Genomic DNA, 24,092 nt, shown 5'->3' on the forward strand with positions numbered 1-24,092 from the left:
AGTACAAATTTGCCAAATTTAATTTGGCACCAACATATTTAAAAAACATGCAATTCATTTTGTCAACAATAATTTCACACTTTATTTTCCAGCACTGAAGCCAAGCCAGTGAATATTTAGCTGTTTACGTGGGCATTGAAATGCTCTTTCGCAGTTTAGCCCACCAACTCGTGTTGCTTACAAACAGAGCGTTATTAGGGTTGAATGAAGAAATTGAAATTTTCTTGTTCGCTGTTAATTTATTTTTATTTATTTATTTATTTTTAATTGAATGTATATGCTACTTCATGACATTGATGCCCAAGAACCGCTTTTCACTCGCCACGCCCCCTTTGGGTCGGCGGCATGGCGAGTAGCGATGACGTATTTAACAAGGCAAGCACGCGCCTGTCCGCAGCTTTGCTTCCCCGCCAAACAGTGGTTGTAAACAGACAAAAAAGAAAGTGAAAGTGGCCGACTGTCACCTGAGCTGTTTGTTACCTAACACGGGGGAGCTGTTGTTGTTTTCTTTGATGACTCTTCGTCGCGAGTGGACTGAAAACCTTCGGCATTTCGTGGATTTCAAGTTAGAGCGACAGAAGCCGCGACCATTTGATCATTTTTCTTCCATCGTCTTCCTGCGGCCAGCGATGTAAGATCAATAACTTCCATCTGTTAACTGCTTTCTTGTTTTTCTACCCCGTCCCATATACAACTGTATGTTTTGTGGTGTTATTTAAAGTTTAAATTAAATTATTATCAATAATGCGTTTTCCATTTTTAGCAAATGCTTTTCACTACGATTCCTAGTTGAACAAAATAATACCAATTCAAATACTATTGTCGGAGTGGCTACTGTCATTGACAGTTTTGTATGTGAGTTATGCCAACTGGCGACTGGATGCCAGCCTCCAGCAGGGGATGCTATAGAAAGTTAAACAGCAAATCATAAGTGTCACTAGTCAGCGTCACTATGGTGACGTGTCTAATATTTCATTACTCGTGATGACATACTTCATTTTACTATGCCGTCATAACGCGCACAAGAGTAAAATAACAAAGATCTCATTGCAACGTATACGTATATCTAAAGAGAGTCTTTCCTTCTATTTGGTAGGTGTCGGTCCAATATCAGCTGTCACTTAAACTACTTCGAATGTAATTTATAAAAATAAATAAATAAATAAAAAACACGCCTTGCTTACATGAGAAATAAGTAATGTATAATGTAAATATATACAGATGATGAACAGGCAATCTCAGTGCCTAAACCTATCAACTTTATCTTTGAACGAGTAAAACAGCAACATGACATGATTCTGTCAAAATCTGCATAATCTGTTTGAAATCACCACTTCAACTTGAGTACAATGCACCCAGAATTTTTAAAATTGGATAACGGGTTTTGTAGAAATGGAATTGTGTTGGAAAAAATGCCTTTTTTTTTTAAATACGATATCACCTGTAGAAAATCTGGTCAAAAAACACTTTCAAATCCTTTCTCGTCATATCTCCTTGCCCCTTTTGTTTCATTTGTTACTCGGGCAACCTTTTTTCTGATCAGTTAAATCTGTCTACCAATAATATTGGATGGGCTGAAATTTAGGTCGGTTATCTCAGTCGGCGTGTCATAATTAATTATGTTTCAAATCACATCGCCTGTCCTAAAAACTCAACTCAAATAGCGCAAGTTTAACATTATTCATTTGAATTTTTTTGTTATGGATGGTTTTTAGAGGAATTTAAAGTGCTCATTCCATATTCCTCTCTTCGGAAAATTTCACAAAAAAAGTGACCACTTGTCACATTGCAAATAAAAAATATGAATATGAATGATGAATGTCACATGCAACATTTCACAGAGCCAGACAGGGTTCACCATCCATTTATGAATGTGTGTGATGGGACTGTGAGTTAGCCAAAAATAAATATTCATCATTATAAGCAAACAATATATTGAAAAAAAAAATCAGATCTCTAAATTCTTCACAATTCTAAACATTGCGTTTTACTTTTTGATTTCTTCTTTGTTACTGCTTCCATTTTGAGTGTGTTGGCAAGATCGGTATACTCTATTTGAACTTTTTATTTCATGGAATGCTGACTGTGGGTGGTGGGATAAACAATGACTTCTCAGCCATGTTGACTGTGTGCTCATGTAAGTAGTGAAAGTTATCATCTTGATTAATGCTTGCTACAAGTATGAAATATTTTGCTGCTATGAAATCTATTTTTCATTTCCTGTGTGCAACTGAATAGTATAATCATTTATTTGTAACACTTGTTAATATAAATACACTGTGGTTGAGCGTACAAGTCCCTCAGTGTAATGTGACTGTGTGGAAACACAAGTAATGCCAAAGCCACTTATCCGTACTACAAAATTATATTTATCAAATTGTGATGGTGGCACGCAACTACAACTCTGCATCCTGGGGTAACCAAAACAGTCAGGTCACGTGACTTGATCAACTCTTCTAACGATGGTAGTCTTAACAAATTGGAAAGTTGAGTGTACAGTAGTTGCACAAGACTGTGTTTCCAATGTAACCTTGGGATTCTTAAACTAGTATCTGATTACAGAAAAGTCTCTCCTCCCCCCAAATAAGGCTGTTGAGGGCACTGTGCTTCACTGCAGACAACCAGCTGCCGCAATTTCAAATTTGTGGGAAGGCTTTTCGCCAAGCCTTTGTGAAACGGCAGCTCAAGAAAACAGTTTTGTCTGCTCTTACACCTTTTGGAAAATGTCTAACCTTGCACTTATTTTGTGTTGTTGTTGTTGTTGCTAATTATAAAGGAAGGAGGCAGCTCAAGTGGGATAGTTGCTGATAGAGCATATACTGCGCAACACAGTTTGGAATGTGATGGAAAAGCAATGTTACTGACAGCTGTGCATGGAAGTCAACTCAAGTTTTCAGCTGAACACGTGAATGAAAATGGAACTTATGTACTGCGTGTGCGCGCGCGTGTTAGACTTGTTTGCAACTCCATTAATGTACGTCACAAGTTTTACAGCTAAGGTGGAGCTAATTATATATTGTAGATAAATATATTTAAAGAGATTTCACTTGTACTTTTACTTGACTTTTCTTTAAAACATAATAGTGTATTTTTATTTCAAGAAGTTGGTGTTAATTGTTAAGGTTTACTTTCATTTTATAATGATTCAGCAAAAGTCAAAAGTGGCAACAATTTAATAGTCCAGCGTATTCAATGTTGGGACTAAGTTTTTGTGTTCTGGTTTCCAGATAATGTTTTCATTGCTGTTTATTAATTAGCATGGTGAGGTTAATAATTAATAAAAGTGTCTTTTCTTGCTAACGATTGACTAATCTAAACCTGGCTTGTGGAGGCAAGGGCCAATCAACAATTCACAAAGTTCTGATGTGGAAACAGATAAAGCAATTTTCATATTGGGAGAAAGGGCATTTTCTTGCCACCTCGCCAATTTGATTTGGAGATCACAATCCGATTTGTTGGCGTTAAACCAATAGCTACAGAGATGAATAGCAATTGACGCCTACGGACTATTAACTTCAACTAAACACGTTTTTCGAATATGGAAAAGAGAGAGAGAGAAGATGCAGACCTGAGCACTAATTTGAACCTTTAAACTCAGACCTGTGCGGTAGATATACTAACCCTTTACGTATTACACAAGTTATCGATCAGCATAAATTTATAATGAACTCAATCCTTGAGTTTAAGAGTGAAAACAACACACTTTATTTCTTTAAGAAGAAAACAGTTATGTGGAGTGAACATGAATTTCAAGATTTGTCATTCAGCTCCCTCCGTTTCTCCCGTCCCTTTCTAGCTATGATGGTGAATAGCAGGGTGGAGGTGCCTGCAGTGGCCGTGATGGGGGCGACAGCGGGTCGTTCGTGTGCAGGATGTGGAGGTCGAATTGCAGACCGCTTCCTCCTCTTCTCCATGGAGCAGTACTGGCACACGCGCTGCCTCAAGTGCTCCTGCTGCCACGCTCAGCTGGGCGAGTACAGCAGCACCTGCTACAGCAAAGGAGGCATGATCCTCTGCAAAAACGACTACATCAGGTGAGTGTGGCTCGCGCTTGACTGAACCCGCTTTGCTTTGGTTTTCTCACTGGTATTCCATTTAATGTTCAAACTGAATGTGATCCCAATAATATGACAGCAGGCGGTGTTATATTTAATAAATATAGAGGACAGAAAACATGAGCACTCAAACAGTTCATTAGATGGGTCAATTTAATTTGTAATTTTCCAAATCTGCATAATATATTGTGCTAGTGTTAATTTTCAGCGGTGGGCATTTCATCAGACACTCTAACAGACACGCATTTCGCTGATCGAAACATGCATAGGTGTGTCCTTCTTGTTTGTTGGCTTGAATGAATAAACAGGCCCCAAAATACCTGCAGGAATTTAAATCCATCAAGTGACACGATTGTTCATTTTGCCATAAAAACTAATTTAAGTATTCTCATAATTTAGATAGCGCTCCTAACCTTCAGGTATGTTCTTCCTTGGAGGGTGGGAGGAGTTGGATAACATTGGCTGACAATACAGCCAGCCAGTAAATATGTCTTACGTTGCTCAGAAAAATCGAGTTCCAATGAAATCTCAAACTCGAAATGCACAGACAACCTTTGAGTAATTCCCATAAAGAATTTGCATCTGACCACAGGACATTTTTTCAAATTGTTTTCTTTCAAGTAGTTTCTTTGCTCTCGTTTAAAAAAACAAAAACAACTTAAAGATAAAAGCAGGGGTGTTTCTGAAAAATGTTTTGGCCTGAAAACAAGTTTTGATCTTTGCGTTCATTCTACTGTAGAGTACTTATGCATTTTAAATCGACAAATGTTTGAACTTTGAGTGTTTGAACGAGAGATATTTGAGAAAATGTTCATGCTTATCTGAGGAAAAAACTGTATTATGTGGTGAGGGACATATTCATTCTGCCTCCAAACCTTGGCCGATTCTCTCAAAATATTTGTGGAGATAAATTAAAATACTAATCATACGTGAAAAGATGAGAACATAACATAACTGTATGCATAGCCCGGAGGGGCCATGGTGGGGGGAAAAAAGTAATTCAAGCAAACGCTTATGGCTGAAATTGTAATACAAAACGACCAATGACCTACTTTGTCGTCTGAAGAATCAGAATAAAAAAATCTCCAACTCAGAACTACAGTCAGAGCTATTATATTCCGAAGAGGATGTGCTTTCTAGTAGACGGCAAGTTGTACGTATTAATGTCGCCTACAGTCACAAAAAGTGGGGCCAATCATCATCCAAAGAAATGTGCACGTCTACTCATTACAACTTCAGTCTCTGTAAATACCGTGACTGGTGCTTTTATGCCGTGCCTCCTCACCAGGATCAGCAAAGAAGCAGTGTGCCGTGTCCTAATAGCCTAATCTATGTAGTTCTGCTCACTTCCACAGTTCCTCATTGTCATATAAATCAGCCACGGCGAGGATAATCCTTTTGATATGTTGAAGTGGTCATAGGCAGGGATGGCCACATGAATTTTGGTGCCAATTGATCACCGTTTTTGGGCGTTATGAGCAATGAAAGTACAATGATTTCCAATGGAGAGTTTGTAATCGGGGTCTTCAATGACTTCGACCGAAACATGGAGAGAGCAGAGGGGGGGGCGTGGCCCTATATCCCTCATTATAAGTAAGCATTTTTGAAGTTGTCTCTTATTTCCTATAATTTCTCCCAAAAATGAGTTGATAAAAAAAGAAAATTATAACTAATTTGCGTTTCCTGATCAAAAAATATATAAACTGAGCTTGTTAGTGAAAAATGGACCAATTTGGCTACATCATTCCTTTTTTCCAATTTGTTTTTTTGTTTTTGTTTTATGACTTACTTTCGCTCCACGTACAGCACTTTGCATATTCAAAGCTTGACTGAATTCAAAGATGCAAGGTGTGGATGTAGAAGAACGAAAATGCAAGTGGCTTGAATTTCAGGGAGTGTTCAAGAATAAATTGTTCAATGGGACATGAGGCTATGATGATAGTTTAAGTAGTTGAATAAATACTAAGGTTTTAAATCAATGAATGTCTTTTCAGTCTTTGTCAAAATAATCGTGATTATTTTTTTCCACAATCGGTCAGCCTTACGTCAAACGCAACATAAATCATAATAGACTTGTGGGGGGCGCCTATAACATGTGATTATAAATAAACTTAGTAAGATGTTGGTTGGCATACACAGCGCCTCATAAAACTCAACTGTTCTAATTGATCATGACATTTGAATATGGATACCTTAATTGACAATGTTGTCTCCTTAAAGTGGATTAACTTGACCCTCAGGCCCTCTTACTGACTGTTAAAGATGTTGATGAAAATATTAACCTTGCCAATGGACTGTAATTGAAGTCATTAAATTAGAAAGCCTCGCTTAAAAACAAGCTTCCGGCTGTCTTAATTTAATCATTAGTCGCACAATCTTTGTTCCAATGACTACATAATGGCTATGAGACATGAGAAAAGGGAATAAGAGACAACTAATTGTTTGAATTCCAAACAAGAAAAAGCTGTTCCTTAACCTTCAAATCTCCGAAGTGCGCATCTAAACCACTCTGCACTTTGCCAGAACAGTTAAAATTACAGCTGATAAGCCAACAGCAAATTCCAACTTCTCTTTTTCTAACATGAAATTCAGGAAGTTCGTTGAGCTGCTTGAATAGTTATTGCAATGAAGTAGTAAGTTGGAAGCTTTTAGGGAAATGGGCAGTGATGGGCGGTCAAGGCCTTTTCTGCTGGGCTAACAATCAAGAAATCAAGATCATATTCTTCACATTGATGTCATATTATATCCTAGTGTTTAATTTTTGGGTTAGAATTTTTTATCCAATCAGAATTCAGCTAGCTTGTGTTGCCAGGCAGATTTCATAATACCATTAGAATGCACTATTCGTCCGAGGCCTTCAGATACAATCGTGTGGGCGTTTGTTCTGTGTGAGTGAGTTTTTTTTTTTTTACAGTTGATAGACAGTTGCACTAGCCAATCAGAACACGAGTTAATGTCAGTAAGGTCTTTTCACTGGCCTTACGTTGAAGGTGATGAACGCGGCTTGTGATTGGATACTCACTTGTGAGGCGGCAGCGCTATGCGGAATCAACATACCGGGAAGTCGTAACTGGCGACCGTTTGAAAATCTAAAGTATGTTCTTGCTTTTTTAAATCACAATCACAGAAGGAGGGAAAAGTGTGGATTTAATTGCAGATACACTTGCAAGGCCATTTTCAAGACGGATCTATCAAGAGAAGCCAGTTCTTCCAAGACTCACTCAGTAGTGCTTAAGTGTGTGTCAGTGTATTATTTGTCCAGCCGTGGTGTCATAAATGATAGTATTATGAGGGTGATTTATTCAAGTCGGACTAAGTAGGACTTCACTGAAGGCCGACATGTGAAGTGCACGGCCCCGCCACTGGAAATGGGGATACAGTGGAACCTTGGTTGAAGACATTTTTTTTTTTGGCTGTTTAAGTTATCCTACAAAGTGAAGTGATTAATGCATTCATAACTGTCATGCATCATGTGTAAAAGAAACAAACAAAACACTGCATAACGGAACATATTACTCTTAAAATAAAAGGAAGCCACTCCCATTTTTGTTAAGTGTGGTAAAGAAGGAGCATTTCCATTCTTACCATCCATCCATCCATTATCTGTACCGCTTCTCCTCACAAGGGTTGCGTGGGGTGCTGGAGCCTATCCCAGCTATCTTTGGGCAGTAGGCGGGGGACACCCTGAACTGGTTGCCAGCCAATCGCAGGGCACATAGAGACAAACAACCATCCGCGCTCACACTCATACCTCGGGGCAATTTAGAGTGTTCAATCGGCCTGCCATGCATGTTTTTGGAATGTGGGAGGAAACCCACGCTGGCATGGGGAGAACATGCAAACTCCACACAGGAAGGCCGGAGTTGGGATCGAACCCATGACCGCTGCTGTCTCTCACTGTGAGGCCATTGTGCTGACCAGTTTGGTTTGTGCGTTTCCACAGGCTGTTTGGACACAGCGGCGCTTGCAGTGCATGTGGACAGGCTATCCCTGCTAGCGAGATGGTGATGCGGGCACAAGGAAATGTGTACCACCTGAAGGTGAGTTGGATTCTGTACAACTGAAACTTATCACCTCAGTATATGTTATATTGCACTGTGTCATCAAGCTGCAATCATTGCGCTTATTGTTCCTGGTCCAGCTCAGTGGCGCATGATTGGAGATGAAATGATGAACAAGTCTTTTTTTTGTGTGTCAGTGTTTCATTTGTGCAACCTGTCGGAACCGCCTGGTCCCCGGTGATCGCTTTCATTACATCAACGGAACTATCTTCTGTGAACATGATCGGCCGGGAGGTGGACTACTCAGCGGACACCCAACACAAATGCAAGCTAATGGCATAATGTCCGACCAGAAGGTGAGAAGCATTCAAAAACATTTTTCCTTAGGAAATTATGTAAATGGGTTTATCATCACTTGTACAACCAATTTCAGGTTAGTTTAAGTTTATAGTCTTGGTATTACACAATATTATAAAGTTGTTACAGTAAGTGTTTAACATTCATCCTAAAAACTTTAAAAAGTTTCCCACGGTTAATACTAAGATAAAATACTAATATAACTCACATTCTTCATTTGAATTGTAGATGCATATTGTTCCTGTTTGGAAAAATGTTTTTTAATACTTTTTTAATAGTTTAGTTAATGGTGAAATTTCAACATTCTCACATTATTATTTTATATTTTATATTTGGATGTGAACCAATAAAATATTGCAGTGCCACAGGCAAATAAAAACATGAACTTAAATATGTGAATGTGACGGTGTGTGTGTGTGTGTGTGTGTGTTGTTAGTGCATAGTGATCGTGATCTTCCTGTTAATAGTTTGCACCTAAAATTTGCAACAATGCAAGTACATCTTTCATCTACTCGTGTATGTGAGGCCAGTAAATTTGCTTTATCAAGATTAGTTTTGGGAGTCAATTAAGCATTCAAAAACCTTGTTTAATTTTAAATTGTCTAAATACTTGGAATTTCGACCTCTCAACAGTAAATATTCCCAGTTTCTGTAGCCCTCTATGAAAGCCGACTGATTATCTTTAAATTGAACCAATTTCAATAGATCAATACGTTACATGTTACAGACCAAATCAATTCCTGAATTATGATCAATTAATGTTTGTGTAGTTTCTGCACTAAGTTGAAGATAATGTGCTGTTTTGAATAAAGGACTGGCAATTAAAACATGTTTTTTAACCCATTACTGAAATGATTAATTGTTAAATAAAATCAGCGTTATTGCAGCCCAAGTATTTCTATTTCTTGATGTCACTGACTTACTAAGCATCTATTTCCTTTATTTACAGGTCTGCTGAGAAAGTGTGTTCTCCCTTCAACTCTTCTGTCTGCCCCATCGTCACCTTCCTCCTCTTGTAAACCAGCCTGTAACTCTTTCTATGACGAGAGAAGGCCGAATTGTTGCTTCATTCGCAGGAGCAAGACGCTAAGGATGGTTAAAGATGGATGTCTGTAATGGACTGTGGCAGCAATATTGTGAAGATCAGACACGGCTAAAAGGAAGGAAATAGACGTTGACATTTCATAGCAGTGATTCCAACAGAAACCAGGATGGTCTTTGCCCTCCCTTCCAAACAGTGGATATTGAGTCTGGAGGTAACACTGAGGGCATTGCTTCAAGTGAACTCAACTCATACAGAAAGTATGACATCTGTGAGTTTTATGTCAGTAAAAAGACACAGATCTGTGTTTTCTGTGTTGGTCAAGCATTCCTCTTAATTAGACGGGAAAGTGGTGGCTTTTTTTTTTATTTAATCATTGTGTTCATACTACTCAATGTATAAGCTCCAAAGCTTTTTATATCTTATTTTTCCATATTATATATTGTATCGATATATGTATTCAAATTATCTTTTTATCTGGAACAGAATTTAGTCCTTTAAAGAATTGGCTTTAGCTACAATTTTTTTGTTGTTGTTGTCATCGAGCCATTGACGTTGTGCTCTTGTGATCGGATCTGTGATTCAACTTGTGAATGGCGAAAAACTAGTTAAGTGTTTACCCCACCTTTGGCCCAAAGCCGTGATGGCTTGCTCATTATGAGAAATAGAGATGCTCAAAAAAACAAATTATTAACAATTAATTAATAATTCATATTGAAAATTAATTTTCAGTATAATTATTTTCCAACAATTTATTAGTATTTAATACTAATCACTAATCGTAATTTCAATTCAAGTGAAAGCAGAGTAAATTGAAATGAATGTAAACGATCAAATAAGCAAAGAGGAGCAAAAAGTGAATTATTTTGAAATTGGCGTTGCAGCCCTCGCAGAACGGTAGCTTCTGTACTATGTGTCACCTGTGTATCAATTAACTCTTGAGTTAGTTGGTGTATATTTCTCAATTTATAGTGGTAGTAGTTGCCCTTGAAATGGTATATGAAAACAAAATGATTCCAGGAACAACATCATTTCAAATCACATTTTTAGTAAACTCAGGGGCAATGAGTCTATGTAAATATTTTTTTTTAATGTTAAACTAAGAAGTTGAGACAACCCTGACAGCCTCATTTCTTGTGGTGAGATGTAAATGTAAAGCTGTTCTAGAAGTTAAAATGTCTGTTACTACCTACACTTAATTACAATAACATATTTTCTCCTCACTGCACCGCAATGGCTATAGGGTCGGTACCTGGCCCAAAGTCCGCTGGGATGGGATCCAGGTCACCCATGACCCGAATGATGACAAGCGCTCGAGAAAACGGATGGATGGATTGTATGAATTGCCGTAAAATTTGAATATGATCTGTAAATCATTTGCGCATGAGCCTATGAATCCAATACTCAACATGATCTACCTTGAAAGCTAATAGCACTTCTCTTGGCATCCTAACAACACCACACATGAAAGTGAGTTTGTTGTAATAAAGTAACCTTTTTTTCATTTTCATTTACCGCTGCTTGGAGTGTTTTACTCAGTTATACATATATATATATATATATATATATATATATATATATATATATATATATTATGAAAGTGGGTCAAACCTCACGCAAGTGCAACACACATTTTGATTTTTTTATTAACCTGTTTATCTGCTTTTAAAACAAATTGGCCTCAGACCAGAAACAACTCTGTCACAATTTGGTTAATCTATTATTATTTCACATAACTTTACAATTTTTCTGTCCACTAGTGTGGGTGTTTTTTTTTTCTTTTTTTAATTATCAGCCACTCCAAAGTGCCGAAAATAGCTTGCAGCAATGTCAAAACTAACATGCTATTTTTGGGGTCTCCTGAAAAGTGATTATTTTAGAGGTACGAGGATTTCCTATTGCCAGCTATACACATGAAACAAAAAATGAAAAATCCAAATTACAACCCAGGTCTGAGGTGACCAATACAGTTAAATTCCAAATGGTGTAAAAACACGGGCTATGAAAAGATGTTCTTTGATTATGAAGAGTGGATTTTTGTTTTATTTCATTTTGTTAGCAGTTCTAAAGCATTGGTTGGTGTCTTTGACATAGCAGCAGCAGGATATTGTTGATGATGATGTGTTTAAAGGTGGAGTCAAGAGCATGGATTAATGAATGAAGAAACACTTTTGTTTCTCACACAAACAGCAGTGATTACCCACAGGAATGGGATTCCAAACTTGTGGTCTTAGGCTATTACAGAAGCAATTAAATTGGGATGCACCAGAGGCCTTGGTATGCTTTTGCTGCACTCTTGTTGCCGCCTAATGAGGCCTAATTAAAAGGCCAGGGGCTTTCCTTTGGGCGCCTGTCATTTTGTGCGCTACACAGCTAACTGGAGGATCATAGAGGAAGACCATGACAATCTACATTGCAAATAGGCAGCAGTTTTGGCTGCATGACATCATCTCGGGCGCGAGTCGACCACACATGGTGTCCACATTCACGCAAACGCACGCGACCTTCGTTTCCATGGAGTCGGCACCTGAGCAAAGGCTGCATTTTTTTTTAATTCATTTGTTTTTAATTTTTATTTAAGAACTCAGAACATGTAAACACAACAGCCAGGAGGTGAAAAACATAGGAAAAGAAATGCGCTCAAATACGTTTTTGTGTGCTTTGAAATTTGCCGATTGACCAATCGTGTCCGTTCTGCCCACAGGAAAAGCGTCCAATAGTCGTTTCACAAAAGTTCAAAGAGTATAAAGAAGATAGGTATAAAAATATTTCTTTATTTAAAATGTCATAGTTTGTGTGTATTATTCCATCCTGAAATGTTATCGTGTAATAATTCAGCATTTATTTACCTTTATTTAATTATGAAAATGTTGGCAGTAGTCGCAATGCATTATGGGTAGCAGACGCTATGTTCAGTTCTGCAGAAAGCCTGCCTGTAATCATCGTAACTGGTCCTCCTGTGTTACATTCCTTTTTCATACATAATGGTAATTAGTTCACTTGTAAAAGTTAAATTGTGCTTAAACGTGTTTAGAGATTGGTTTTGTATAGATCATTTTTGCTACGTGCTTTTCTGGAAACAAGCTAAGTTGGAACACTGTTTATTAGCATTGTAATGCTGCTAAATTAGTTCTAATGATCTAATTAGTAAGGTTGTCTTGATACAAAATTTTTCACTTTCAATCCAATACTGATCTTGCACCCTAGAGTAACAATACCGGTATCGTCCGATACAATATCAGTAGGAATGATATATGCTGTAATTGATTTTTTTGAATTTTATTATAATAAATTGTTAGAAGAGGCTTGATCAAGTTATACTCTTAAACCCAATAACAATAGTCAGCAGCAGTAGGTATGAGAAAATATGACCCATTTATTCCAAACATTTGGGTTACATAATTCCAACCTCAAACAGGAGAATGTTCTGCACTTGAATAAAATAAACGCAAAATAAATCAAAGCAGGGCTCTAGATTGTTTTTGTACTGGTTGTAAATGAGTGGACCTAACTTTTTTTATTTTGTTGTACCAGCTCTAATGTTACTAAATATGCCAACTTGTAGAGATGCAACGGTTCCCCTCAGGGATGCGTGCTGCGCCCCCTCCTGTACGCTCTCTTCACCTTGCAGCCCGGCCCACAGAAACAATGCCATTGTCAAATTGGCGAGGGGCTTGCCTAACATTCAATGGCAGTTCATTCCATAGGGAAAGACCGGAAACAGAGGCCATTTAATGCTTTGAAGATGAGTAGAATTATCTTGAAGCAAACTCTAAAGTGCACTGGGAGCCAGTGAAGAGAGGCCAAGATTGGGATTATGTGATCCGTCTTCCGAGCGCCAGTTAAAAGGCGAGCAGTAGCTTTTTACACCAGTTGGTGGCACTTGAGGTAGGACTGGCTGACTCCAAAGTAAAGTGCATTACAGTAATCTAGCCAAGATGTAACAAAGGCATGGATTACTGTATGTAAGTGCTGCTGGGAAAGAAAGGGCTTCACTTTATAGCCAGCTGCCTAAGATGGAAGAAGCTGGATCGAGCAACAGCACTGATCTCCTCATCTAATCATAGTCGAGTTTAAGACCCAAGTTTGAGACTGTGTCATGTCCAGTGTTGTTTATCTCTTGCTAATGTGTCCACCCACAGTCCATCCTGGTGGAGTGGTGGGCGGAGCCACAAAAGGGAAGCAATTCCAATCAGTCCGATCCACCTGGTGCTAATCAGCAGTGTTTAGTATTTGACGTTTTGTCACTGCGGTTTTGTCGTGTGGTTCTTTGGGCGCTCCAATCAAATGGATTGAATAATGCCTGTCACTGCTCTCAAACACTTACGTCTGCGTGGTGGTCCATTCTCTGGCTGTAAGGCCATCCATAACAGACTGTTGGCTTCAGATATGATGTCAGGGGCCCAGGTCAAAAGGATTGAACGTAGAAGGGCCACTGGGACAACAACTAGTGTGAAATCACTATGTTCTGTGCTATTGCATTATAATAATTATGGAAACCTGGCTATACGCTCAGATTCCCCAAGCTTCAGTTGAACTGTACTTGAGTCTAACCGCAGAATGTCCAATGCTGCGCAGAGCCGAACAGACTACAACTAACGACAACTTTATTGTATGCTCGCTACCCTTGTGAGGATATAAAGATTTCAGAAAATGGACGGATAAATGTTATGACATTGCACTGTGTCCTTCTTTCATAATAGTAATTAATACTTGTTGAAATACAAACAGCCACAGCTTGTTGAAGTGAAGCTATGGTGAGTGATGTTTTTATCTTGGTCATTGAGAATTGTTGAAATGTCACCGCTATGTAAATATTAATTTTGAGCAATATATTCTTTTAAGCATTAATATTAAATATATGGTATGTAAAACAGTCACACACAGTCCTGGCCTAATTTTAAAAACATGAAAATTCAGATAAATTATTCAGGAAGTTTATTTATATAGGTTTGCAGCTCTGTGAATGAGATGTGATTGACAATTTTGGTGCAACTAACTTTAGTGCTGATGCCACCAAGAAAAAAAGTTGGTGCAAAAAGTTACTCTAGAGCAGTGCTTCTCATTTATTTTCCGTCACGACGGTCTCTCAGTGTTTACAGAATTATCTGAAATGTTATGCATGTTAGCTGTATTAGTCTTTTGGAGAAATGTCTTTCTGCGGCAAGAACAAAGATATACTGAAAACATGGAAAGATGAATGAGGCAATGTATAGACATGTTCCTTGAAGAGAACCTGCTTTTGAGTTACCCTGACCTCAGACTGGGGCAATAGTTAGTTAACCTTTAGCATGACAATGACCCAAAACACACAGCCGAGTGTCTTCAGGACAATTCCATGAATGTCCTTGAATCGCTCAGCCAAAGTCCTCTGAATCCAAACATCTCTGGAGGGATCTGAAAATAGCTGTGGAAAATGTTTCCCATCCAACCTTGAGCGTCAGAGGCGTGGAATAAAGGAATAGGTGGAACTGCCGAACGATTGGATTGCCAAGTTTGTGACATCATATACAAAAAGACATTAGGCTTCAACAACCTGAGTATCGCGCAAATGCTATGAATATTTGTGTGCATGCGATTTCTTGATTTGTTATTTTTGATTAAATTGTTAAAAAAAATACAATTAGATAGTCACTGATTGTGTAGTGGTAACCTCGCCCGAATTGTGTGCGGGCAGCGTGGGTTCAGTTTCCACACAGTGACGGTGTCTATGTCTGCCCTGTGACTGGCTGGCGACCAGTTCAGGTTGTGGCGCGTCTTTCGCCCATGGTCAGCTGGGATAGGCTCCAGCACCCCTGTGACCCTGTACACGATAAGCGGTGTGGATGATGACATGGCGTGACATAAAATTAAATAAATTGTCATTTTGGGATGCTGTATGTAAAGGTTTGAAAGGAAAATAAATCAATTCCATTTTGAAATAAGGTTGTAACAATAAAATGTGGAAAAGGTGAAGTTCTGTGAATACTTTCAGGATGCACTGTATGTGCTGAGTGACCCTGCCACAATCTAACAAAATAACTAAACTGGAGTAAGAATTAATTATATGTATGCATTAGGAGATATGATGGATGAGAGACATCACTCAGCAAACAACAATCAAGGGAATAGCCAAAAAACCACAACAAAAAAGGTGATTCGGGTCTGACTACAATAACTTCCGGTCAACCACAGCATGGCGGATAAGAGGAGAATCAGTTATGGTTGCAATGTCAGTCCAATTTTTTGCGACGGGTTTAGGGTTCCCCAAAAGAGAGGAGTCAGTAGACAGCCACGCCCTGTGATTTGTGGCAGGAACGTATGAGGAATCATTGAAGCAAACTGCCGATGTTACCTCAGGTGCAGGACAAACGGCATCGTTCTCTTGGGGGCAAATTAAGGAGGAAAAAACGTGTATTTCCTTAGCAATGTTCGACAATTTAACACACCATTCAGTAGAATATCTCGTGCATAGCCATGATTCACTTCTAAAATAAAAAATATATACATATTAAAATAAATGAAAATGAAATGGATAATTACATTACACTCAATAAATGAACAACCAATAAATGGCAATATTTTATATCTCCATGTTGTTAAAAGTGAAGAAAATGTGCTGGAAACAGGAAGTTGACGCGCATGATTTGCCCTTCGTGGGCCGCATAAAATGACGTCGCGGGCCACATCTGACCCTCGGGTCTTTAGTTTGACACCTGTGATGTCAAGTATTGGAGTGAAGATGCTTCTCTTTATCAGCAGTCTTAAGCCGTTCAAATGATTGACTTTAAATACACTATGTACTAATCTTTTGCATACAATATTTGTGCAGTGAAAGATAACAATCAGTAGCTCTGAAATGGATCCATTATTATGAGTAATTAAGAAAGGCATTTGAAGCAGGAATTTGTGGTTGAGGAGGTGTGGTAGATATTTCATCCAATCAGAGTACTTTGAATAATTAAACTGATCAACTTAATTAGCTTAATTAAGTTGATTTGACTACGGATCACTGCCATATGGTGCAGGGAAACAAAAAGAGAGGGGAACTAATTAAAAGTAAAATAATGAGGATTTTAATTAACTGGTTCCCCAGACATCAGCAAGTGGGGGATGCGGAGTTGTAATTAAAAAGTCCTGTTGTGCTGGCAACATTTTACCCCTCCCTGTTTTAATATTGGCAAGGGCTCCATCCATCTAATTAAATCTGTAAATGAATTAGTAACATCGAAGGTCCCTGCCTTAGTTTGGCATCCAACCTTTTGGATGCAAACCTTTTAAGATATTTTGATATTTCTTTACGCAGAGTAGTGGAAAGGAAGAACGGATATTTCTTATTTCTTATTTTTTATTCCCAACAGAGCAAATGTTAAACTAGGCAAGAACAGCGGCAAGAAGAAACTTGTTTTTGACTCACTTGACCTTTTAATTCCATTAAATTCAGAGATGAACATAATTTGCAGGTAGGTTTCATGAGTTACCTTAGCTTTACAACATCCTGTCAAAAGCAATTTTATTATTTTCTATTATGTATTTTTAATGCAAACAGAATATTAATGTAATTATAAATATCATGTAGAAGATGTGAGGTAACATAAAAACGTCATTTGTGAGCAAATGGACAAATTGTACTCCACAACTCCCTGCCGCAACCATTTCCTAAACACTATATTAAATTGCTATAAGTACATAGTTGCATAAGATTGTATCAGTATAACCAAAAAATATTAATCTGCTGGACAACATTTAGTTTGTTTCGACTCCCAGTGCACATCAACAATGAGAGCGTCACTACCACCTACTGTAGTGGATGCTCAATTACACTTTAATGTTGTCCGTGAAAAAAAATCCCTGCAGTCACACGCGCCTCCTATTAGAGAAGGACTGGTTAAAGCATATCCTGTATCGGCATCCCACATTTATAGTTGATAACAAAACTTCAAATTTTTCTTTAGAATCCATGTAGCAAAACATTGTAGGCTAGTTCTCAAAAGGTAAAAAACAAATATGGAACTGGTAAACCAATATTTTGAACTCTATTTCTTTTGGGTTTGTGTGTTATTTCTATGCTTAAATAATTAAAATAACTAAGTACAAATTCAAATTAACTCCAAATTTGTCCAGGACAGGAAACATTTGTTTGGTACATCATGTTAAAACAACAATCACGACCTCAAATCGTGTGTATGTGTAAATGCATATCTACTAGACTCAAACTGCACTTTGAAGACTAATCTGTAGCATAATTAGAGCAGAACTGCCAGATGTCTGTTGGGACTCTAAAGAGAAACTATGCAATGTCAACATGAGGACTGCAGTGTAGAGCAGCTGTCCTTCTATGATCCCACCATCAACTGCTGCCCATCACGTTCCTCCTCTCTGTCTTCATTAGTGCGTCTTTCATTTTGTTTCGGACTTGTGTGTGTGACATCACCTCCTACATAAGGCAGAGGAGAAGCGTCCCCAGGACCCAATAGGAATACAGGCTTTCATTAGCATTCCGTAATTAGGAACAGATGCAATTCGCAGCGCAGCATCCGCCTCAAACAGAGGCTCACATACAAGAAACTACACATGAATGCATAAACTGTACTACGGTTACTGATATGCCACGTTTCACCTCAATCAAACTCACTAGCAGACTTATCGGGATGCAGTCCTTGTTTGGATAGTTTGCACTCAGGAATGAAATGTAAATAATAGTATTTGAAACTAAGAAAATATACAGAAGGTGTGCAGTGCATTCATTTAAGTAAGGACTCATGAGATTAAAATGACTACTTAGTTCAGATGGTCCAAATGATTCATTTCGATTATGATAGTCATTTACGGTGAAGTAGTGATTTAGGTGCACGGGAGCATGAGTTCGGTGACGGTGTGAATGTGAGTGTGAATGGTGGACTGTAGTGATGGGTAGATGAGGCATCCTGTATCGTTTCGACACAGTGACACAATGTATTGACACTGCGTTGACACTGTGTTGCTGAATACTGACACCTGGTGGACTTGCAGGAAATATTTGACAGGGTCATCTGACACTGATCTGTCAAACTAATTTTATCCAATTCCATTGATTAGCGACGTGATGTGTTTTTATATCTCCTATTTCTTATTACTTTCCATCGCACTAATTATTCTCTTATCTAATTTATATATTTAACTGAATTATTGTTGTATTGCACTGGAGAGGAGAGCTCTCTAATCTCGTTGCACACTTGAGTACAATGACAAAGGGATTTGTAATTCTGATTAGGCATTTGCTTTCACATTATTTTTACATACATGCAATTTTATAAAAAAAAATCTTTGATATTCGAGACGCAGTTGATAAATTAAGAGAACATCTGTCTGAATGCCCAAGTAAAAGTGTTGTGAATGACAATGGACTCATTGTAATGAAAGATTTTTATTCAAAAGAAATTAGTTTCTCCAGCGTTTTGTTATTCAGTCTATTTCTTTTTTTGAGGCAATTTCCCCCACCTTTGAGAAGATCCTCTCACAAGGCACTGAAGAGGCCGGTGTGCACAACGCCTGTGTGGCTAATATAAATCGGTGAGGGAACGTTGCCTCCATGGACTTCCAGTATAAGAGCGGGTCTTCCGTACGTGCAACGTGTCCTGCTGACGTATAGCGCTGCACCTCTGAGTGCGCATCAACAGTGACGTCTTCCATCTTGCGGATATTTAACGCAATAACTCGATGCTTGTTTTGAGCGTCCATCCTGTTGACAGATGCGCTTCCTTATGAACACAGTTTGGCGCGCGACCGCTGTGTCGACACGATTCTGGTAGTGGTCACGTGACTTTCTCAAAGCAGTACGCGCACCGACACGGGGTTTGCCCTGGAAGCTCGGCGCGCGCATCGACGCCTCGGTGTCGCTGGACCCATCACTAGTGGACTGACTGGCCTGGTCTGCGTTTTTCTGGAAGTCATCTGGGATAGGATTCCTGTGTCCCTGAAGGGGATAAACAGATGATGGATAGATTATTATAGATTTTTGTGATTCCATCACAGAGTATCTTACCAGTATGATGATGGAACCACAAACGGATCATCCTGCAGCATGACAAAGCTGTAAATTCCTAAACCATCCATCTTCTGCTCATATGGGGTCAAGTTGAATTGACACCAGCTTTAGCCCAGAATTTCCCCACCCAATCAATTTTTATTGGGTTTTTATTCATTTTTTTGATGGCTACATTCAATTATATTTGTAGAAAAGTCACCTAAAAATGAAAAACGAAATTGTTAAACGTTTTAAATCGATTGTTTGTAAAGTGCTTCATCTAACATATCTAATCTTTGACCTTACTTTGGTCAGCTAAAACCTGTGACTCAGGAACATTTTAGTTATGCTTCACACAAGTACTTCATATTGGGGTAATTGAGTTTTGATTTTAAATTGATTGTCCACAAATACTCCTCCCTGAGCAGGCACCTTATCATGGTGGATGGGTTTCCCTGTGATCTTGGGAACAAAGTTGTCTGGGGCTTACTGGCCCTGGCAGGGTCACCTATAACAAGCAGATCCTTGGTGAGAGTCCAACCAAAGAGCCTGGATGAGGGTCACCGGGCCCCCAAAGGTGGGGCTGGATGTTAAGCGCCTGGTGAGCTGGGCACAGCATGATGAGCCAACATGGGTAACCCTTGCCATGGGCTCACAACCTAAGGAAAGGCCAAAGGGGTCGAGTGCAGTGTGAGCTGGATCTTGGCAGTCCAGTCCTTGGCTAGAAAAGTGGCCTCTTAGTACAGGGAATATCACCTCTCAGGCAGGAAAGGAGCCTGAGCTGGTGTTTGAGGTAAAGAAAATTTGACTCGATCGTGTTCACCTTGACACTTAACTCTGATACTAGTCCATTGGACTTACCTCCAGTCTGGAGCTGCCAAGATACAGTGCAGAAAAACTGGATGGATGGCTGGACAGACTTTGAAGAATACAAATCACCAAAGCTCCAGCAAGTCAGGCCGACTCCACAGCTGAGTGTTGACGCACCGGACGTGTCATTTTCGGATGAGTGGTGTAGGCGCAGTCGCTGAGTTGTGTTGGTGAAAATACATAAGTCAAGCTAATGATTATGGATGAAATTCTAATATATAACCTTGAGAAGAGCCTCTTGGAACACATTTGTTTGCGTATCATGGTGACTTATTAAAGAAAACATACTAGATGTTTCAGAAACTGCACGTAAGGTGCTTATTTCCTCATTCTCTTTTAAGTCAGCCATTAAAAGACTAATTGTTTTGAGATGTTTTCAGAGGTTGAAGTAGCTCCCACGGACGGAATGGTCCGGCTGTCCGGGACGTCTATTTTGTGGATTAGGACCGGAACTTTTCTGAAAAAAGGACAGTCTAAGCAAAGACGGAAGTGGGTTTTCAACTGTCCCAGTAATCGTCGCTAACTGAGTCAATTACCACAGTTATAGAATCAAAATATTTGCACTTGGAGCAGAATGAAATCTTGTAATTCTGTCCCATGTACTACTGGCCCTTTGAGTGAGTGAATGTGAGTTTGAGAGCGATTGTGAGAGAGATTGAGAGAGAGAGAGAAAGTGTGAGAGAGAGCGAGAGCGACAAGGAACCGATAAGCTCGGCTGTGTAAAGAAGAAATGGAGAGCCAAAATAAGCATCTTAAGTCGCAGGGAGTGAATTTCTGCTCAGTTAACCTACCATGCATGTTTTTTTAAATGTGGGAGGCTTATATGTACAAAATAACAAATCTATGAGAGCAAAAAGAAAACAGAAATTATGGCGTTCGGTTCTAGTGGCCCATCTACATTCCACCCAGTTGACCTCGGCCCCCTGGAGTCTCATCTGAATCCAACAGTCTCGAACTTGGGTTTTAAATTGGACAGTGATTTTAAATCAGCTCGGGAAATTAGTGTTGTTGTTACATCAAGCTTATTTCATCTTAGGCAGGTGAAGACTAAGGTGAAACAGTTTCTTTCTCAACAGCACGTAGAAAAATTAATTCATGCCTTCGTTACTTCTCGGTTAATGTAATGCACTTCATATTGGAGTCAACCAGTCCTCCCTCATAAAGACACCTGCAAACTGGAAATGATAGATCTAGGAATGAAAAATATTGTTCAATATTTCTGTATATTTCTTCTGACTAAGCATTCCCATCTTTTTAAAGCGTCTTTTTACTCACGTAGATCCAATTTTGGAAAGTTGGAACTGAGTCATGCTCGCTATAATTGCCCCAGAATGAAGGGCACAACACACGTCTTGCACACAAAAAAAGCAACTTTAGGCTGTATTTGTTCTTGCTAATGCAAATGTTTACCTTCATTTGGTTTTCTTATGAATGTAATTACACCACAAAATAGAATTGCTATTGTTTAACCTTCAGGTTCTAACTAGATCCAAGGACGTAGGATCCATTTATGAATAAAATGAGCAAACGTGGATGATCCAGAGAGACACAATTCACATTTACAAAGGATAAAGCAACCATCTGTTGAGTAATTAAGCCTCTTCATTGGATGTGGGATAATGCAGTTTAATTTAACTTAACGTGATTGTCATCTGTGGGAAATTGCTTGTGAGCATTAAAAGCTATTGAAGCATTTTAAGAGCAAACAGAAGGTTGACCAGATGAGTGTGCATCATGGGAAGAGCATTCAATTTTTATCATGTTTCTCATGTCTTTGCTGATCATCAAGGTGTGAAATTTGAGTCATATTCTGTTAACATCTCTTCAGTCCACTTGACATTTTCTGCAAGTATTTACGGCTCTATAGTCATTACAACCATTTTCTGTAGACTCCCTTCATTTGCAGAGCTTCAGAAGTAACACAATTTGCAGTGCAGTGAGATGGAGCCTATTTCTGACTAATTTTCACTCTCATTCATTCACACCGACGAGCACTTGAGAGTCTTAACTGAGTATTCGTGTTGTGGGAGTAAACCACAAAAGCACAGGAAATGTTTTAAAATTTGCAGAGATGGGTCAACAGGACCATTAAAGTAAATTGCTCGCCCTACGTGCTGTGAATCAACAGCGCACAGCACTTGATCAGTAACTGAAAAATTAATATAAAGTATTAAATGCGAGTCTTATTTAAGCACTTGAAGATATGAACATTGAAAAGGTGAGGAGGAGAACCCCACGGACTGTGTCAACACAGCAACAGTCATTCATACATATTCACATTCACACCTATGGTTAATTTATAATCGGCAATTAAATTGAAGAGTAGCTTTTGTTGATGGTAAACATTAAAAAGTTGGTTATCCACTTTTTTTTTTTTCAAATAAAAACGGTTCTGAATCTGGAGTGCCTCCTCTGAAATGTGTAATTCAACAACCAGGTAAATCTTTAGCTATCCACCCAGTGAATAGGGAAAAAAAATAAAAAGTGTTTTCCAAGGGATTCTTTCTGCATTACCCAACTACACAATAAATACCTGCACACTTTCAAGTGGCAGCTGAAGCGCTGTTATAATGAAGCTAAAAAAAGGAATGTTTAAAATTAGCCAGAATAGTGTTAGCTAACAGTGTTACCAGTGTTAGCTTCTCACAGTGGTAGGCGGTCAAGGCCTTCTCTGCTGGCCTAATAGAATGAAGTAATCATGATCATATTCTTCACATTGATAACATGTTACATTCTAGTGTTGCATTTTTAGATGAGAGTTTTTATCTCATCAGAATTCCGCTAACACGTGTTGCCAGGCAGATTTCATAATACCAGTATTTGTCCGAGGTCTTCAGATACAATCGTGAGGGCGCATGTTCTGTGTGAGTGAGGGGGCTTTTACAGTTGATAGACAGTTGCGATAGCAATCAGATCACGTTAGTTACAGTTAGGCCTTCTCGCTGGCCTTACGTTGAAGGGGATGAACACGTCTTGTGATTGGGGTAGCGCTATGTGGAATCCACATACCAGAAAGTCATAACTGGAGACCGTTCAAAAATCTAAACTATATTCTTGCTTTTTTTAAACCACAATGGCCGAAGGAGGGAAAAGTGTGGATTTTATTGCAGATACACTTGCAAGGCCATTTTCTAGACGGACCTTTCAGGAGATGCTAGGCCATCCTACATTCACTCAGTATTGCGTAAGTGTGTTTCTGTAAATTATCCAGCCATGGTGTCTTAAATGATGGTAATATGAGGGGGATTTATTCAAGTTGGAATACATACGACTTCACTGAAGCCCTACGTGTGAAATGTACGGTTCGCCACTGGCTTCTGATCACCACAAAAATGTGAACGTTGTCAGCGTGACAAATTAGTGACACTGTTGCCTTTAGCTATTATTCAGACCGCTCTTGTGACTTACCATCATCCCGAACGCCGGTGCTATGACTTAATTGGTTCTTCTCCTTGTGCCCTGTAAGATGCCCTCCACTTCTTTTGCTCCCTGTCTACCATTGTCAAAGTGTGGCATTTCCTCAAATCAGTGACAAGTTTTCTATCCTGCCAAAATGGAATTTCATTTGGAGCAAGGCATTATGGGATGTGCGATCCCAACGTCTGGAGCTCAATCGTGTTTTGTACGTTTTTGTACTTTATTACTTTTTACATACTATTGTGATCTGTGCAAATAATGTAGGCACAAGAGTGCAGTATGTGTGCTAATTTGGTTACGTAGGAGTTATTTGTTTGTTATATCAATGCAATACTTTTAAAATTCTTCGATGTGATTGGAAAATG

At 38.9% G+C, this 24,092-nt stretch overlaps 1 protein-coding gene and 1 long non-coding RNA gene across 3 annotated transcripts; one reads left to right on the forward strand and one right to left on the reverse strand.

The window, feature by feature from the left end:
* The first annotated feature begins 384 nt into the window (after window positions 1–384).
* Window positions 385–10,944, forward strand: lmo4la (LIM domain only 4-like a). The gene is made up of 5 exons (XM_088281241.1): window positions 385–631; window positions 3,797–4,034; window positions 7,999–8,095; window positions 8,254–8,412; window positions 9,363–10,944. The coding sequence occupies exons 2-5, from the start codon at window positions 3,799–3,801 to the stop codon at window positions 9,369–9,371; spliced, it is 501 nt and encodes a 166-aa protein (XP_088137367.1). The 5' UTR covers window positions 385–631; window positions 3,797–3,798; the 3' UTR covers window positions 9,372–10,944.
* An 8,009-nt stretch (window positions 10,945–18,953) lies between these two features.
* On the reverse strand, window positions 18,954–20,450 carry LOC148319591 (uncharacterized). 2 transcript variants are annotated; one of them, XR_015839799.1, is made up of 4 exons: window positions 20,302–20,450; window positions 19,873–20,221; window positions 19,459–19,660; window positions 18,954–19,389 (listed from the first exon to the last, which is right to left on the reverse strand). It is a non-coding gene; the product is annotated as an uncharacterized LOC148319591 (long non-coding RNA). The 2 variants fall into 2 exon arrangements; XR_015839798.1 differs by having other exon boundaries at window positions 19,459–20,221.
* Between the last annotated feature and the right edge of the window lie 3,642 nt (window positions 20,451–24,092).

Source organism: Idiotropiscis lumnitzeri, chromosome 18 (assembly GCF_059441095.1).
Source record: "Idiotropiscis lumnitzeri isolate Australia: NSW breed Sydney's pygmy pipehorse chromosome 18, RoL_Ilum_1.0, whole genome shotgun sequence".
Taxonomy (NCBI): domain Eukaryota; kingdom Metazoa; phylum Chordata; class Actinopteri; order Syngnathiformes; family Syngnathidae; genus Idiotropiscis; species Idiotropiscis lumnitzeri.